A 16,429-nucleotide genomic window follows, 5' to 3' on the forward strand; every position below is an offset into this window, starting at 1 on the left:
GTAAGGTTAAATGAAAATGTGAAAATCCAAAAATCCAATACACGTACCAATAGCTGGCTCTGGAGTACTTGACGGGCTGTGGCCCTCATGGAGAGTGGAGAGCGGGCTGTGGCCCTCATGGAGAGTGGAGAGCGGGCTGTGGCCCTCATGGAGAGTGGAGAGCGGGCTGTGGACATCACGGAGAGTGGAGAGCGGGCTGTGGACATCACGGAGAGTGGAGAGCGGAGTGTGGACCTCAGGAGTGCTAGGGGTGCTGCTGGGGCTCGCCGAAAAGAGAATGGTAGATGTGGTGGAATCATCAGTGTCATCGGCCTCCGTATATTGCAGTTTTCTCTTCCCTCTTGCCGGAGTGCTGCCCTGGCTTTTCTTGGGTGATCGAACATTGTGGATCCTCTTTTGCAGCCGCTTGAAGACTTCAATCTAGGCAGAAAATCAAAAGAACAAGAGAAAGACCTTGATAGCAAATATGGATATTTGACAAATAAGAATGTAATCAGAATACAGATTTTTTTTTAAAAATCATAAACTTCTGCAACTTGTATCATTAAAGGGACACTGTGAGATTTTTAGTTAATCATTTCCAGAATTCATGCTACCCATTCACTAATGTTACCTTTTTCATGAATATTTACCACCACCATCAAATTCTTAGTATTCATTATGACTGTAAAAATTGCACTTTTCATACATGAAAAGGGGGATCTCCATGGTCCGCCATTTTGAATTTCCAGAAATAGCCATGTTTAGCTGCATGACTGTACTTGGGCCATAATACAAAATGTTAGTTTATTACTTAGAAAACTTCCAGGAAAAGATAAAATTTGGCAATAGGCAACAGTTTCAATGAGCAGCATATTTGCACTACCTTTTTTGACCATTTCCTGCACAGCGTACCTTTAAATGATATTAATAATAATGTGGGTTAAGGCATGTTTTATAATAAAATGAGTGCATGTTATGGGAGAAAGTAGAATGAACAAACAAGGTCCTTTGTAAACAAGTGCGCGATTTAAGGTACTTTATTACTATACATTGAAGGCAATACTTACCCATGGACGCTGTACGTCAAGCTTATCGGAGAGCATGGGATAGTAGACCACCAGACGTTTGGACATGGCTACAAGGTCCTCCTTGGATGGATACTGCTTCTCTACACAATGCAATGCCCTCACTGCTGACACCATGTTAGTTATTGTATTCCGGATCAGTCTACATGTTAGGTCTTTAGACAACTCGCACTCTCCTGCTCTCCCGAGTCTTTTCAATTGAAAAAAGTAAGATTTCACACTCTCCAATTCACTATCAGTGTATATCACGTATTGGGGGCTTGGCAGTGTAAGCGTTCTGCATGTACCGGTAGTACCCCCCCCACTATTCTCCTCCTCTTTGCCGTCACTTCCCCCACTACTGGTTCCAGTGGCCGCACACTCCGTTTCATCGCTGATCACAGTGAAGGCGGCAGAGGAACCGCTTGAGGCCTTCTCCTGCAAAGGAATCAGCAAAAACATGACATCACATTATCACCACTAAATACAAAATAAGCATGAGTCTAGATTAGTGTCTCAATGGGGGCACTACAGCTACATGGGCACTACATAGGCTTACTTCCCATTGAGGGGCATTAGTCCCTGTTAGTTTTCAATACTAAGGGGGTGTTGCGATTAGGTCAATAGGGACATTGGGAGGCATATGATGGTTAAGGGGCGTTAGTTCAAAAAAGGGTTGAGAACCACTGGTCTAGATACTAAATAATAGCAGACTATTTCAGTCACAGACGAGTGACAGGATGCACGCGAGTTTTGATGACGGGCAAGTGGTGAGTTTTTGGCAAATAGGATTGTAGATGGGTTTAAGTGTGTTTGTATAATGGGACATGGCTAGTGGGTGGCACATATGGGCATGAACAAAAAGGAATACAATCACCAGGATACCACACTTCGGCAAAAACTCCAACAGGCTAACAAACCCCAGTCCAGTTAAGTATTTTTCCACTGCAGTCTGTGCATTTAGGCTACTGTGTGTATGCAAACGTTTTTTTTTTTTTTTTTTAAACCCGTCTACTGCCATCAATCGATATGACAAAAACGTGTAGCATTGCGCTTGACAGCATTCTGGCATTAATGAGTGAACCACTGCACATGGGGCTTAAATATAAACCTTGCTTACCACGGGGTGACACAGATCCCATATAGATTTCCGTCTCAAAAAATGGTCAGGCCCTGGGAAGAGGTCACGCAGCTCCTCCCTCGAAAGCATCCTCAGTGCCTCCATATCAACATTGGCAGCTGTTTCACAAATAAGAGACAAAAGTAATATCAGATAAATTAGATTAATCAACAGATGAGGTTCACTGATGCCCCAGCGACTATCATTTAACATTAGTTTGGGTGTTTGGGAGATCTATTGAAGATTAAGAGAGAAGTATCTCTGATTAAAATGTTTTTTTTTTAGTTTACCATTAGCAGTAATTTGTTGTGGCTTAAGTCTACTGTTAGCCTATGAGCTTTTGGAATGCATTAAGACTAGGGCGAACAAAACTGTATAAAGACAGCACAGCTGACGCCAAGATTGATCCATAAGGTTACTTTCACTTTTGTTACTAACAGCAAGATTCACATTAGCCTATTGAGCCTATTGTAATTAACTATAATTTAAATTAAATTTAAGATACACAAATGATAAAATCGAGTTATTGTAATTAACTATAATTTAAATGAAATTTAAGATGCAAAAAATGATTAATCGACACAGTCAATGAGCACCATCATCGCTGTATCACGTTATCATGCTTACTCCTTAAGATGTCTTTCGCCACAGAGTCCAACTTCTCCATGCCGTCCTTATGCCAGTTGAAACAACTCACTTGCTTAACTGCGAATTAAAAACAAAAAGTTGGCAAAACATTCAAACTATATTAAGACAGAAAACCGTGCTGAGTCACCCTTTAAACCAGGCAGAATTGTTTTGGTGAAGTATAATCATTAACACTTAAAATTATGTTCGGCGGACTTGGAGTATAGCCGCTTACTTAGTCAAAGTAATCGACCGCGTGATTGAGACCAGAAATTGCCAATGCGAGGTCGATGTCGCCATGACCGCCCCACGTGTCAACATGCAACAAAAAGGGAAACCTTTCACTTGGGGATTCACGATGTCATTCGTGCCAAGCATTGCCAACAAAAGACAGCATGTGCATGTATAACATATAATTGACCGAACACAAAATATCGTGCGAGGTTACCATGACATGCTAGATACAGCATCAAAGGTAGTTAGCATTAGCAATCTGGATATTGTGCAAGGTGCACTAAGCTTTAACCCCCTTTCCAATTGTTTTTTTTCCCCGGAACCTCGAGTCTGTTAAAAATGTAGGCAAATAATATTTTATTTAATAATCTACAGCCATTTATGGTCTAAGTTTCATACACACCTGATAGTTTGTCTTCTGGTCCTCTGACTTCGACTGAGTCGTGTCCTTCTTGCAGTCAGCCCGCGTGAAAAGAACGTGCTATTTTTCCCAGCGGAAGCTAAGTCCTTAGGCGAATCCAAGTCAATGCGAATCGGGAGAGTATGTAATTGTAAAATAAAATAAAAGACTTGTGATTACGAAGTAGTCAACTATAGGAGTCAATAACATCTTCTTCCCCAGTTTTGAAAAAGAAATTGAATATTTGTGGAAAAAAGGCTGGGTGCAATCTGCAATCACACGATTCACATTAGGTCAGTCCCCCCTCCACTGTTTTGTATGGAATTGTCCATCGCGCGAAAGCGCAGGTTCTCCTATCAATCTAATCACATCCTCAATGCATATAATTTTGAACACTCGGTGAATATGGCTGGATGGCGATGTGTGATTTGCTTTGCATTTATGGCACTGACCTTAAAAGTGTTTTTAAGCCATATTAACACGGCGCATGGACGTAGTAGAAATTTCCGTGTGATTTGTGGAATCGATGGGTGCACAGAAGAATACCGAGTATTTAATTCGTTCTATTATCACATTAGGCGTAGGCATGCAGCGTACCTCGCCAATGGTCGTCCACCCAGGGATTGCATTCCTGTTAGCTCAAGGTGCCATGGTGGTGAACACTTCGACATGGGCCTACCTATTTTTTCCAACTGTATTACTCCGGCAGCTACCCAAGTTCAAGATTCAACTCCAACTACCAATATGAGGCGGGACACAACGCAGGATGACTTAAGACAAGATGAGGCTTGCCAAGAGAGCGGGGGGATTGAACCACAGCCTAACAAGGAAAAGGTAGGCACAAACATTGGTTGAATTTTGCTTCAACAGTTTGTAATGAATGAATCCAAATCAATCGGTGTTGTAAGGCCTAGACGTTTTTTCTTTTGGTTCTGGTTGGCAGTCGCATCTGGCTAATAGCTATACACAGCAAGTGTCTGCATCCGCCTAGAAAAGGCCAACGATGTCATTAGTTCTACACTGAGTTACGCACTGTAGATGTTCCCACGTTATTATGCTGCAACATACTTGTTAGCGCTGTAGCTCTTTCTTTTTAACACTAGAACTACCACGGAGGGGTCAATTGACCTTTTTACCTAAAAGCCCCACAAGAGGGTCATTTGACCCTTTGGACCCCCTGCGGACACTCCTTTTGTTGTGGAAATGTGGCTGTTAGCAGCTCACAGCTGTCACTTGAGACACAGTGTGTGTGTGTGTGTGTGCGTGTGTGGATCATTTCCAATGCCTGTTGAGTGCTGTATCTCTGCATCTTCGTTCCTTGGAGAGGAGCTTCTTTCACCACAAAATTCTTGAGGGAAATGAAGCAGTAGTCCACATGCACTGGTATTTATCCATCTAACAATTGCCAGGTTGCATTCACATGAGTCGTTATGGTCACATGGCATGGGAGATTCACACATTACAGTTTTTCTTGATTGGTTTGGCTAATTTCTCGAAACTGACATGACATTCTCAAAACAACACGGACAAATCCCCAAACCAACTTGCAATTTCCCAAAACAGAATGGCATTTTTCATTGCTTTCATCAGATATCAAATGCTTTGTACATATCTCAAATGTTTAGTACATCTCTGCAGATGGATATGTACAAATACCCTTCAGTTGACACATTCAGCATACATTCAGCACATTTTCCAAATAAATTGGTCTTGCTTATCTAAACGAATTAGACAATTCTCAGTCTAATGGTTGCCCTCTCCAAAACACGTCAGCATTATTTCATTGTGTAAGTCATCATATGCAAAGTGGTCTACGCAATTCCCAAAACAGTCAAGGACATCATATTTTAAGAATTTCATTACATAGTAAATCCATGACAGTGTTCAACAGGTCAGATGGTATTGTTGCTTTACTAGTTAGTAGAAAATAATTTTACAACCGTGTATACTACAGTTTCCTCTGTTATTTGGCTAATTTCATGACATTTTTTCAAACGACATTCTGTTTTGAACAATTGCAAGTTGCTTTGGCATTTATCCATGTTATTTTGAGAATGTTATCTCTGTTTTTAGAAATGAGCCAAACCCATGAGAAACCTGTGATATATGGGCATTACTTTCTGTATATGAATTTACAGCAAATAAAGTTACTGATAAATGTCCTTGGTAAATTATCTGTTGTCAAACTTCAATGGTTTCACTCACTTTTTCATTTTTATACATACGAAATCTGTTAGCTGAACGTAGATAAAACACCTAACCATTTTGACTGGCAGTGCTTACACAATGGCAAAGGGACAATGTATTTTGGGGGTACTGATGATATATATGGGGAAGAAATTTAGTTTTGACACATGGTTAAACTGTTTTTGGGGTGATATGAGCGAGTGATGAGGATCCATGTAGTTATGCTGAACCATCCAGTTTATTTTGACAGAAGGACTAAATGAATGCAAATGAGCCAAAGCAATTGAGAAGGATTCATGCCACTATTTGAGTGGCATATATCGTGCTGACTATTTATTTATGAGACGGTTTAGTGCTGATGCTAGTGGTGTTTTGGGAGGTATATGACATTTTGCTAGTTATCTGAACGGTTGTGCAGAAGTGTAAGAATGTTTGGCCAAATGACACAATGGTTATAGGAATGTCATCTCAGTTTCAAGAAATGAGCCAAACCAATAGAGAAAAACTGTAATTCAACCATTATCTGGTTGCATTCAAATGATTCGTCATGATCACATGGGACATTCACACGTTCATTGATGACTTATATGAAGAAAATGTGCTGATATGTTTTCAGGACAACCATTACACTGAGAATCAACCAATTGGGATAGATCAGCAAGGTACATTCATTTGAAAATTCTACTAAATGTAAGCTGATTGTGTTAACTGTAGGATACTTGTACATAGCCATTTGCAAGGATGTACTAAATGATTGAGACATGTACAAAAGCATTTGAAATTTGATGAAAGCAATGATAAATGCCATTCTGTTGTGAGGAACTGCACATTAGTTTTGGGATTTGTCCATGTTTTGAGAATGACATCTCAGTTTCAAGAAATGAGCCAAACCAATGGAGAAAAACTGTAGCACACCGTCCACCACACAAAATCTGTCTTTGCTGCTGATATCTTCATGCAAGTTGCTATTTACCTGTGGTGATTTTGGAGGCTGACAGCCCTTGGGAAGAAGCTGTCTGTCCCTGTTTGTCTTGGCTGTTAGCACTGTAAGGTGTGACCCCCTCACCCCTCACCCCACACACAGCCCCTAACAGCCTCATTACCATAACAAAATGAGTGATTAGTGTATTAGGTAAAAGCCGCCGGGTCAAATGACCCCTCTCTGGTACTTCTAGGTAGGCAGAAAAATCCTGGTAGTTCTAGTGTTAAACCAATTTGCCTCACAGCAATCTTGCACACTCTAATTCTTACCCAGCACCCGAGACCTACACACAATTGGCTAGTGTATCATATGCAATAGAGACAACAAGTAGCCTTGTGATGTTTAATGAATGTTATGATCGTCTCGGCTTGTTGGAAGAAGACTTTCATTTAGTCAGTGTGATGGAAGGGTCATGTTTTGCCTACGTTTTCCTTTAGTCTTTCAATAACATTTCCCCTCTGCTCTGATCCATAAGCTAAGTAGGCTAACCTGAGGGTCCCTCCCGTCCTTTTATATTGTGTATCTGCCCCACGCACATAGTCTGCAGTTGGAGGCCCACGCGATAGGGAAGTAGTAGAGAAGTTATGCTACAGTTAAAGCATGTAAATAAATAAATAAGTAAGTAAATAGGCATACCCTACCGTCCACAACTTAACCTGACAACCAACCAGAACCAAACTTTTTTTTGTTAAGCCCAATGACATCTGCTCAAAGCATGCACCTATAAATGTTTGTCATAGTCTAAATTACTGGGGTAGGTCATGTCAAGGGCAGGTGAGCCCTGATGGCAGTGTGTCAATTATGGTAGGGCCTACTGTAATGGCCAATTATGTTGACTGTATAAATAATCCATTCTTAGGTCCCAAAACATTTTTGGGAACCACTTGCATAATCCATAAACCTGTGTGTGTAAACTTAGTTGTGAATTTGAGCAAACCCAAAATGCATTGTGTGTAGTGGACATGGCACTGGCAAAAACTACTTTGACAACAGTCATTTAACAAGCTGAATCTGCTACTTGAACAGGAATTGACCAGACTTGCAGCTGCCTTTACCGTGGATGTCCGTGAAACATGCTGTCTTTCTCGGGTAGGATATGCTTTTTTGTGATTTAATTAGGCCTATTGTTATTACAGTATTGTGATTTACTGAGGACACATCACATTTTTGCTTCATTTTGTGCAACACATTTTATGTTTTTAGCCATAGCCTGTTATTCTTAGTCTTTGTAATGCCATAATAGTATGTTTTTTGTCTCTTCTTTTGTCTCTTCACTACAGGCTAATACCAACAGGATTATCGGGAAAACCCAGCAGTTACAAATGGCTGTTGTAGGAACCTTGCAGGACAGAGTGATGGATGTCTTTGATAGACATGACCCTTCAGTCAGCATTGACCATCTCCGAAATGAGATTTTGGCAACATTTGACGGTTTTCCAGATCCCTTTTCCAACTTGTCTACATCTTACATGCAGGACCAAACTATTCAGGAACTTTTTAAACCGGTGGAACCAGAGGAGGTTGTAATTTCACAAAGACTGTGTAGAGTTAAGCGAGGCTCTTCAAGGATTCTTACCATTAGAAACAAAGTTTTTTTCTATGTTCCTCTCATCCAGAGTCTACAGCAACTAATGACCAACCCTAGATTTTTTAGCATGGTCAGTAATCCACCAGAAAATTGTAATAAAAATGGATATCTCCGCGACATTGTGAATGGCAGCCTTTTCAGAACTCATCCATTCTTTTCTGTTAAGCCAACTGCTTTACAGTTAATTTTGTATTCTGATGAAATAGAAATCTGCAACCCTCTAGGACCCTATGCCCCTGTGAATAAGTTACTCATGTTTTATTATACTGTAGGAAACATAAACCCCAAGTTTAGGTCTAAGCTTGCTGCCATAAGACTTCTTGCCATTGCAAAAGCTAAAGATATTTCAGAGGCTGGTGTTGATGTTATATTAACAAGAATTGAACAGGATTTGAAGGAACTGTACAACGGTGTCAACATTCAAGTTGGAAATAGTGAGACTATATTATATGGTGCAGTAATATCAATATGTGGCGATACCCTTGCTCAACATGACCTAGCTGGGTTTAAATCTGGAGTTGGGTTTGCTTTCAGTAAGTGTAGGCATTGTGAGTGTGACTTTGAGACAATGCAAAACCAATTTGATGAAAATAGTTTTACCCGAAGAACTATAGAGAAACACATTAGACAGTGTCAGGAAATAGAGAGGGCCAGTGACTCTCTAAGAAATGCCCTGAGAACAACTTATGGTATAAACAGGAGGAGTAAACTCCTAGATTTTCCAGGCTATGATCTTATTCAACAAACCCCTCAAGATATAATGCACATCATGCTTGAGGGTGTTGTGCAACATGAAATAAAATGTGCATTGAAGCACATTATTTTGTCAGGGCATATTGATCTAGACTCTATAAATTCAGGTATACAAGGTTTTCCATATTCAAATAGGGACATACAAGACAAACCATGTCCAATCAGTGTCAATACAATGGCATCTAATGATTACAAACTAAAACAGTCCTCTGGGCAGATGCTGATATTTCTGAAGGTATTCCCTTTTATTATGAATAGCATCAAGGACAATGTCTATGTACAGTTTATCATAGAATTAATTGAAATAACTCACATTCTTTTTGCTCCTATTGTGATGACGGAAACCTTAAAAAAACTGAGAGTAATGATAGAGCAGCATCTGAAACAATTCAGGCAACTTTTCCCAGACAACAACATAACTCCTAAGCAACATTATATGCTACATTTGCCTTCACAAATTGAAGCACTGGGTCCTTTGACGAGACACATGTGCATGAGGTTTGAGTCTAAGCATTGTTATTTTAAACAGTGGGCCTCTAAATTAAATTATAAGAATGTCTGCAAATCTCTTGTAAATCATAGTAAAATTATCGAAAGTACCTATCAAACAAACAATATATTTGCTCATGAAAAGGAATTAGGCCCCACATCAAAGGTTTCAGAGACCGCAGAGGCATATGTCAGTTCAAAGATTAGAGATTTTTTGAATATTGACAGTTTCCATCATGTTATCTCTGTGAAATGGTTGTCCCTTAATGGCAACAAGTACATTAGTGGAAAGACTTTAATAATCACAGACTCAAATGATGGCCTCCCTATTTTTGGACTAATAAGTAATATTTATGTTATTGATTCATCATTATTTTGCTGTGAATATCAAGTGTTTGACACAGTGAAATGGGATACAGATTTACAATCCTATGAAATTTCTGTTCCAAATGCTGCACAAGCAACAGAGTTCATTGATCTAGAAAAACTACCCGATTACACCGCATACTACTCTGTACCTTTCAATACTAAAACGTATGTTTTAAGAAAATATGACCTGACGTTTTGTTGTATGGGAAGATGTGATGTATCACAATAAATGAGGGAATGACGGAGGAAATTGTTTGCTTTATGTACATTACTCCTTAAGGCTTCTATTATAATAAACTTATCTATGATGCACAGTGCTTATGGTGTATTTGTTTACTTTGCTCTGCAAACAGTAAATGGTTCACTAGTGAGGTTCAGAATCTCAAAGCTAAATCAATGAAAGCAATCTCAATGACCCTATCAATTTGAATGCTATCACAGTTGATTAGCAGGCATGTCTTAATGAGATGGGGTCAGCTCTTAAAACAGGTTAATATGGACTGTCTTATTGTCTTGAAACAAGTAAAAATGTACTCACAGTCTAAATGTTAATGCGACTGTCAGTATGGGTGCTATTTTAAGAAAAAAGCTGCTCAGAATTAGTTTTATTATCTAAGTAGGATAAAAAAAGCAGAATTTTCTTGAAACAAGAAAAATAATCTTAACAATATTCAGTCTTACCAAGAAAAAACTTTCAAAAACAAGTATAATGAGACAAAAATGCTGAATTCAAGTATATTACACTTGTACAGATTTTAATTTTTTGCAGTGTAGGCCTACACAGTTTGGATGTCACTAATACCCTCGTATTAAAGTAAGTCTGCAGTACATGTTTTGTTTCGCGTCATGAAAAGAACATACGAGTAAGTGCGATTAATTAGATTAATTAATTACAAATTCTGTAATTAATTAGATTTTTTTTTTAATCTACTGACAGCCCTATTAATTAATAATTAAATAAATACATATATAGGCCTAAATAAATAAATATATAACAATAATAATATAATACTATATAATATTTCAATTCTATTACTATTACTATCATCATTGTGTGTGTGTGTGTGTGTGTGTGTGTGTGTGTGTGTGTGTGTGTGTGTGTGTGTGTGTGTGTTGTGTGTGTGGTGTGTGGTGTGTGAGTGTGTCTGAGAGAGAGAGAGAGAGAGAGAGAGAGAGAGAGAGAGAGAGAGAGAGAGAGAGAGAGAGAGAGAGAGAGAGAGAGCATGCGTGTGTGTGTGTGTGTGTGTGTGTGTGTGTGTGTGTGTGTGTGTGTGTGTGTGTGTGTGTGTGTGTGTGTGTGTGTGTGTGTGTGTGTGTGTGTGTGTGTGTGTGTGTGTGTACATGTGTGCATTTGTCTGTCTGTCTGTCTGTCTGTCTGTCTGTCTGTCTGTCTGTCTGTCTGTCTGTCTGTCTGTCTGTCTGTCTGTCTGTCTGTCTGTCCGTCTGCCTGTCTGCCTGTCTGCCTGTCTGTGACAGTGACTGTGTATGTCTGTGTCCTGCTGAGAAAGTGTGCTTTGATACATACTTAGAGTCTGGTGGCTTACATCCTCTGCTTACATGGCCTATGAACTCAGCAGGGACTTATCTGAGTCTGGCACTGAGACCAGAGAGAGAGAGAGAGAGAGAGAGAGAGAGAGAGAGAGAGAGAGAGAGAGAGAGAGAGAGAGAGAGAGAGAGAGAGAGAAATGCGAGTGACAGGGGGAGAGGGAGAAGGGCAGAACAGAAGTCAAGAGAGGAGAGAGTGAGTGAAAGAGAGAGAGAGAGGCTGGCTGGCTGGGTGAAGAAGCAGTGTTGTTACCTGAGGCAGTGAACACAGGATACGATGCAATAAAGCAGAGGGCTGTCAGAGCCCAGTGGAAACTAGCAGGAGAATGGGAGACACACACACACACACACACACACACACACACACACACACACACACACACACACACACACACACACACACACACACACACACACACACACACACACACACACACACACGCACACTCGCACACACTCTCTGACACACAGAGAGAGAGAGAGAGAGAGAGAGAGAGAGAGAGAGAGAGAGAGAGAGAGAGAGAGAGAGAGAGAGAGAACGTATACGCAGGAGGCTTCCTCCTGTGAACTGCAGGGCTTCAGACCTTCAGATCTGGTACTTTTACCGATCGTGTGGAGCACAGATGGTGAGGAAAAAAAGGTGGAAAAGAAGAAAAGGACAGAGAGAGACATAGAGAGAGACATAGAGAGAGAGGCTAAGTGAGACAGAAAGAGCGATGACAGCCAGAGCTCAAGCAACCTGGAAGTAGTGTGACCATTATAGACACTCATGGGGGCAGAAAGAACAGAATGAGCGCAACTAAGAAAGAAAGAACCAGAGAGAGGTTGGGCAGTGGGGAAAGAAAAAGATAAAAGAGAATATAGACAGAAAGGGATGGAGAGAGAAACAGTGAAGGAAAAAATATGTTCTAGATGGGGTGAAATAAATTGAGAGAAAGAAGTGAAAGAATGGAAAGGGGGAGGGCTGGTGAAGAAGCCGTAGTGTTACCTGGGGCAGTGAATACAGGATATGATGCAATAAAGCAGAGGGCTGTCAGAGCCCAGTGGAAATTAGTACGAGAATGGGAACCACACACACACACACACACACACACACGCACACACACACACACACACACACACACACACACACACACACACACACACACACACACACACACACACACACACACACACACACACACACACACACACACACACACACACACACACACACTCACACACACACACACACTCACTACAGAGAGACAGAGATGAGGAAATCCTTCCTGTCAAACGAGTGGGTCGATATAGTCTATCGGACAGGCTGATGGTTCTGAGACAGAATGATAATTTCAGCATGGAACTGTCCCCTAACCCCACACACACAACCTTGCATAAACACAAACTCTCTCTCTCACTCTCTCTCTCTCTCGCGCGCGCACGCTTGCACGCTCGCTCACTCACTCACTCGCTCGCTCACTCACTCACTCGCTCACTCACTCACTCACTCACTCACTCACTCACTCACTCGCTCACTCACTCACTCACTCACTCACTCACTCACTCACTCACTCACTCACTCACTCACTCACTCACTCACTCAAACACACAGGTGGACTTTCAGTTTGTAGGTCAGCCAGTCAATCCTCACACTCAGCCTCACAGTCAGAGCTGCAACAGTCTCCTCATTAAGGAAATGAAGCCTTGAAATCATCTTGGCCACTCACTAGTGCAATTGATGAAATCTGGAATGTGTGCTGCTCTGTGCTGGAGAGAAGCTGTGTGTGTGTGTGTGTGTGTGTGTGTGTGTGTGTGTGTGTGTGTGTGTGTGTGTGTGTGTGTGTGTGTGTGTGTGTGTGTGTGTGTGTGTGTGTGTGTGTGTGCGTGCGTGTGCGTGTGAGTGCACGTGCATGCATGCTGTTGAGAAGGTATTGGGTGGAGCTGAGCGGAGGGAAAAACATAGAGAGAGAGTACTGCTGATGAAATTAATATTGGAGCAGGTGCAACATTTGGATTGGGTTTCTGTTCTGAGCTGCCTTGTTGGATTTAGATATGGCCAGGACCTCTTTTCAGGATTTATTTTTCTTCTTTTTCGACTGCACACACACACACACAGATAGACAGCCAGGTGCCAGGACCCCCCCCCCACACACACACACACACACACACACACACACACACACACACACACACACACACACACACACACACACACACACACACACACACACACACACAGAGATACTAGATTGGCCGTACATCCCAAGTATTGGAAAGAGTTTTGTGTTGATCCAGATGCACTGTGTGGCCTGGGGGGGATATTGGACACGAGCAGTGAGAGATGAATCTGAGATACCCCAGTCAGTCAGTCAGTCAGCCAGCCATAGTTGTACCAGGATCAGCTCTCCCTGTGTACGTCTAATATTTATGCTTTCTCATTCCCTTTTTGTGACCTTGACTTCCACTGTGGTGTGCTTCATTCCTTGAGGCCTTGGTTTTCGCTGCTGTATTTTATTGCACAGTTTCTATCATTTTTGCTTTTTTGCTTCATATCTGGTATTTCAAAATAATAAGTACCTGTGATGGTGACTTGGCTTCAGATGTGGCTACGTAGCGTCAAATTTTAATGAATCGGATGGATGGATGGATGGATGGATAGATGGATGGATGGATTGAATAAATGAATGAATGAATGAATGAATGAATGAATCAATCAATCAATCAATCAATCAATCAATCAATCAATCAATCAATCTATCAATGAATGAGAACTGGCAAACGATTGTGTAGATGGATACAGTTATGTAGAAGGGTATGGATTTGTTTAGGCAGTTAGTTGTAGAAACAGACCCGACTGGACCAGATTTCTTGATTGTTTTTCCATTGGCAATCCTCAATATACCAGTGATCTTAGGAAGAATAAACACTCCTAAAGAACATCTCCATTGATTTTCCAGTGTATATCACAATGTCCAGCTATTGCTCTAGGAAAGAATGAGAAAAAGTAAATTGTGTTGTGAAAATGTAAAAGGATCTTTGCCTCTATAATGATGTTTGGACAGAGGCAGAAAGATATCCATTGAAAAAGTAAACGTGTTGAGAGGTATTTTGCCTTCCTATGGTCTGAAAACAATACAAGTGATTACTCTTACTTTTACTTTTCTTCCTAAGGATTATCTGGTTCAATAAATCAGTTGAAATAAAGAATGCCAGGATTTTCACTCTCTGATGTTTGCAGGTGTAAGGATGTTTCTGAAAACGCAGTTTGCACGTAAACTGAGTTTTAGTTAGATTACTCTTTTGAAAACTCCTTTCTTTCAGGAGGCTAAAATGCACCTGTCACAGTGGACTTTTTCATTTCTATCCACACGGTGTGTGAACAGACACAAATAATATACACATGCGTCTAACCAGCACCTGAATTCAACATGTTCACCTCTGTGTTTGGAGAGCTTCCAGCCCTGGACCCTGTCTCTCGAAAGCATCATTGCTAACCAGTTAGCAACTTAGGTTGTCAATGTGAAATTGCATTGCAAACAAGTAAGTTGCTAAATTAGTTAGCAACAACGCTTTTGAGAAACGCACTCCTGGTGTGCTTGGCGTGATAATGCCTACCTCAATAGGCCAAGAGTCTGTGTTTAACAAGTTTCCTGTCTACAAAGTCTGTAGAGACAGTTTGAGTCTCTGTTTTACATGTGTCCCGTTCTGTATCCTGTCTTTGCAGTCTGAATTGGAATATGACCTGATATAAAAAGTCTCTGTTGAATATATCCTACTTACACCACCAGGGCAGTGACTTGTAAATACGTAGTCTCTGCTCAATACAGTCTGTCCTGCTTTCTGTTTGCTGTCTGCAAAGTATGTGCAGACGGTGACCTTATATGAATAGCATTCCACTAACATGCCCTGTTTTCTGTTTCCTGTCTTTGCCGTCTGCGTCTGAATATGACCCGATATAAAACGTCTGTTGAATCTACCCTACTTATACCAGGACAGTGACTTATAAATAGGCCTAAGTAGTCTCTGCTCAACACAGTAGGCCTATGTCCTTCTTTCTGTTTCATGCTTTCAAGATTGTACAGACGGTGACCTTAAGTGAATAGCGTTGCTTTAACATGCCCTGCTTTCTGTTTTCCTGTCTTTGCAGTGTGTACAGACAGTGACCTGCGTAGTCTGGCCTCGCGCCTCAAGGACTGGTTTGGAGTGCTGCACCAGGATGCCAACAGAGACCTCAAGAAATCCAGTGACAACACGCAAAGCCGTGAGTGCTGTTTGTATTTGTGTGTGTTTCGGTGCATGCGTCTGTGCGTGTCTTCGTGCTGTGCGTGAGAAAGGGAATGCGTATGTGCGTGCATGCGTGTTTTATTGTGTGAGAGGGGAAAACTTTATGAGTTTTCTTCATCTGTCAGAACAATAAATCAAACAAATTGAGAGATGGAGGTAGATTACCCAGGTGTGTGATCAACTCTGTTCTTGCCTGGCTGCAACTGTATTTTTCATCTACCTTCCTGCCTCTCAATAGTTTCACTCTGTAATACTTTATATATCACAATGTAGAGACCAAATAATTTTGTCAAACCAACAAAGCCAAAAAACAAGGCGAGCTGGAATCTGTGTGTATCTGAGAGAGAGCGTGTGTGTGTTTAGTTTGTTTGTTTGCATCTGCATCGTTAGTTTGTGTGTGTGTGTGTGTGTGTGTGTGTGTGTGTGTGTGTGTGTGTGTGTGTGTGTGTGTGTGTGTGTGTGTGTGTGTGTGTGTGTGTGTGTGTGTGTGTGTGTGTGTGTGTGTGTCCTGTATTTTTGTGATTAGTTTTGAATCCCTGGCATGGGAGAGTTACAGCCCTGTCATGTCCTGGGTGTAGCTGAGCACAGGCTGGATAATTGTATTAATTAGCTACCTGTGTCTGGATGATGAATTAGGCTAATTAGAATCATCTGGGCATTTTAAATGGCTGGAATGAATTTGTTGTTTGGCTTTTTGTACTTTGAAGACTAATCCACACACATTTTGCTCATTTGAACTAGTACTATCTACACACTCAAAGATGCATTCTGTCTCACACACTCACATACAAACCGACATCTCTCTCCCTCTTCCTCTCTCTCT

General features: G+C 41.1%; 1 protein-coding gene across 1 annotated transcript in view; it reads left to right on the forward strand.

The window, feature by feature from the left end:
• LOC134443953 (testican-1-like) overlaps nucleotides 1-16,429 on the forward strand; it is a 126,331-nt gene that overhangs the window by 102,905 nt on the left and 6,997 nt on the right. The window contains exon 7 of the mRNA XM_063193462.1: nucleotides 15,470-15,583. Coding sequence (XP_063049532.1) covers nucleotides 15,470-15,583 — 114 coding nt within the window. The remainder of the gene's footprint in view (nucleotides 1-15,469; nucleotides 15,584-16,429) is intronic.

Source organism: Engraulis encrasicolus, unplaced genomic scaffold (assembly GCF_034702125.1).
Source record: "Engraulis encrasicolus isolate BLACKSEA-1 unplaced genomic scaffold, IST_EnEncr_1.0 scaffold_40_np1212, whole genome shotgun sequence".
NCBI lineage: Eukaryota > Metazoa > Chordata > Actinopteri > Clupeiformes > Engraulidae > Engraulis > Engraulis encrasicolus.